Source organism: Echinops telfairi, unplaced genomic scaffold, assembly GCF_000313985.2.
Source record: "Echinops telfairi isolate 266 unplaced genomic scaffold, ASM31398v2 ScPeMD7_31;HRSCAF=116, whole genome shotgun sequence".
Taxonomy (NCBI): domain Eukaryota; kingdom Metazoa; phylum Chordata; class Mammalia; order Afrosoricida; family Tenrecidae; genus Echinops; species Echinops telfairi.
In genome coordinates this window covers 10,824,754-10,826,634 of record NW_022103928.1, presented here as the reverse complement: position 1 = coordinate 10,826,634, position 1,881 = coordinate 10,824,754, and the positions used below count along the sequence as shown (strand labels likewise).

At 42.5% G+C, this 1,881-nt stretch overlaps 1 protein-coding gene across 1 annotated transcript in view; it reads right to left on the bottom strand.

Annotated features, from left to right (window-relative positions):
* The window catches only part of EOGT (EGF domain specific O-linked N-acetylglucosamine transferase), a 51,612-nt gene that overhangs the window by 2,522 nt on the left and 47,209 nt on the right, over nucleotides 1–1,881 (bottom strand). Inside the window, exon 13 of the mRNA XM_045290122.1 lies at nucleotides 244–363. Within this exon, the coding sequence (XP_045146057.1) occupies nucleotides 244–363 (120 nt within the window). The remainder of the gene's footprint in view (nucleotides 1–243; nucleotides 364–1,881) is intronic.

Here is a 1,881-nt window from a genome sequence, read left to right as displayed (position 1 = left end):
GGCCGAGCAACAGGCTGCACTTCTCTCCCAGTGACACCACACTGCACGCGCAGGCTCAGATGACAGAAGCGGCTCTTTCACAGTCGGGGAGGGAGCTGAGGAGAAAGTGTGTGTCCTGGGTGCACGGCAAACAGCAGACCTGAAAGTGCTGGCACTGCCTCCTGCTTGCCCTCCGTGGCCCCAGAGCGTGGCTTCCCTGTAATGGCATCTCTCAGCCCGTGTCAACTAGCCCTGCACACTTACAGTTCAAACACCGCAGCCCAGTCCGGAAGGAAGAGCAAGTGGGTCAGGCCGGCTCCGTGCATCCCGATAAATATGTCTGTGTTGTGGGTGATCCTGAGTTGCTCTAGAAACCCCAGTTCCCTGCAGGGACGGATGGGGCAAAAGGAAAAACCACGGAGTGAGTCCAGGGTACAGAGAAAGGCTATTTCCTGATCCTAAACCACATCCCCCCTTAGGATTTTTGTCTAATGTTAGTCAATGCTATTAACTACTGAATTAATATATATCTTTACATCATTCCCTAAGCCGGCTCATGTTTTTCTTTTATTGTTTTGTGACTGTTAACATTCCACTTGCAGAAGGCGCCGACTGACCATGTCTGTCAAGTTTATTCTTCAAGTTGCACAACCACCCCCCTCGCCCCCCACTGCCTCCTCGTCGTGCCCGCCCTGCTCCTCAGCCAGCGCCACGCTCAAGCCGCTGCGCTAATTTCTCAAGGGAACAGAATGCTCAAGGCAGACATTCGTCTTTACTTAATTTTAAAATTAAGCTGAACTATTCTTTGGTATAAAAAAAGACTTCAGGGGATACTCTTCTGGTTTAAGGTTTAAAGATTTTCTCCAGGCAATAATTTTAGGGAACCATCCAGGCTCCATAGCTTCAGAAAGCACAGAGTTCATGAGAATTTTTAAATTCTGTTTGGCACCCCCCTCCCCCACCTTTAGATTAGGACTTTTCTATAGAATCTTTTATCAAAATATTTAATAATGACAGCTCACCTTTAAGAAAAAAAATTCACATATTTTTAAAAGAAAATTTTAACTATCTACCTTCAAAAGAAAACCACTAATGTATGTCATGACATTTATAAAAACAGATGCACAAAAAGTATTCTAATTGAGGTAGATACGATGTAAAGCAAACTTCTAAGTCTGCTCTCTTTGCAAAGAAAATGGGAATTAAATTAGCAAGAATTAAAGAGGTGCTATGACATACTAAAACCAAACTCAAAACCAATTCCTTGCAATGACACAAGAATTTTTTTTTTCTTGATTGAACAAGAAAAAGAAGGAAATGTTTTGAGAATGATGAGGGCAATGAATGTACAGATGCGCTTTACACAATTGATGTACGTATGGATTGCGATAAGAGTTGTATGAGCCCCTAATAAAATGATTTAAAAAATAAAAATAAAAGAAGACAATTATAATTATTTCATTGTGTGTGTCCAACTTCGGACATGCTCTATTTTTTTCTTTAATTTTTAAAAATCATTTTATTGGGAGCTCAAACAACTCTTATCACAATCCATACGTACATCTATTAACACAAGAATTTTTTTAAAAGCTTATCCTTGTTCAATTTTAATTTTCCAGTTCCACCTGGCTCCACCTAAAATTATCTCTGGAAATGCCAATGGGGCATTCTTCTGCTTTTCTATTGTTAGGTACCATCCACTTGATTCCAACTCAAAAGGGAACCTATCAGACCAAGGAACACTGCCCCAAAGCGTCTCCCACGCTGCAGTCTTGACAGGAGCAGAGCTCCAGGTCTCTTCCCCACAGGGCCGTGAGCGATTGCAACTGCTGGCTCTCAGGTTGCAGCCCACACTTGCCCATGGTACCACCAGAGACATGCTAATCCTTAATTTTGTGCAGG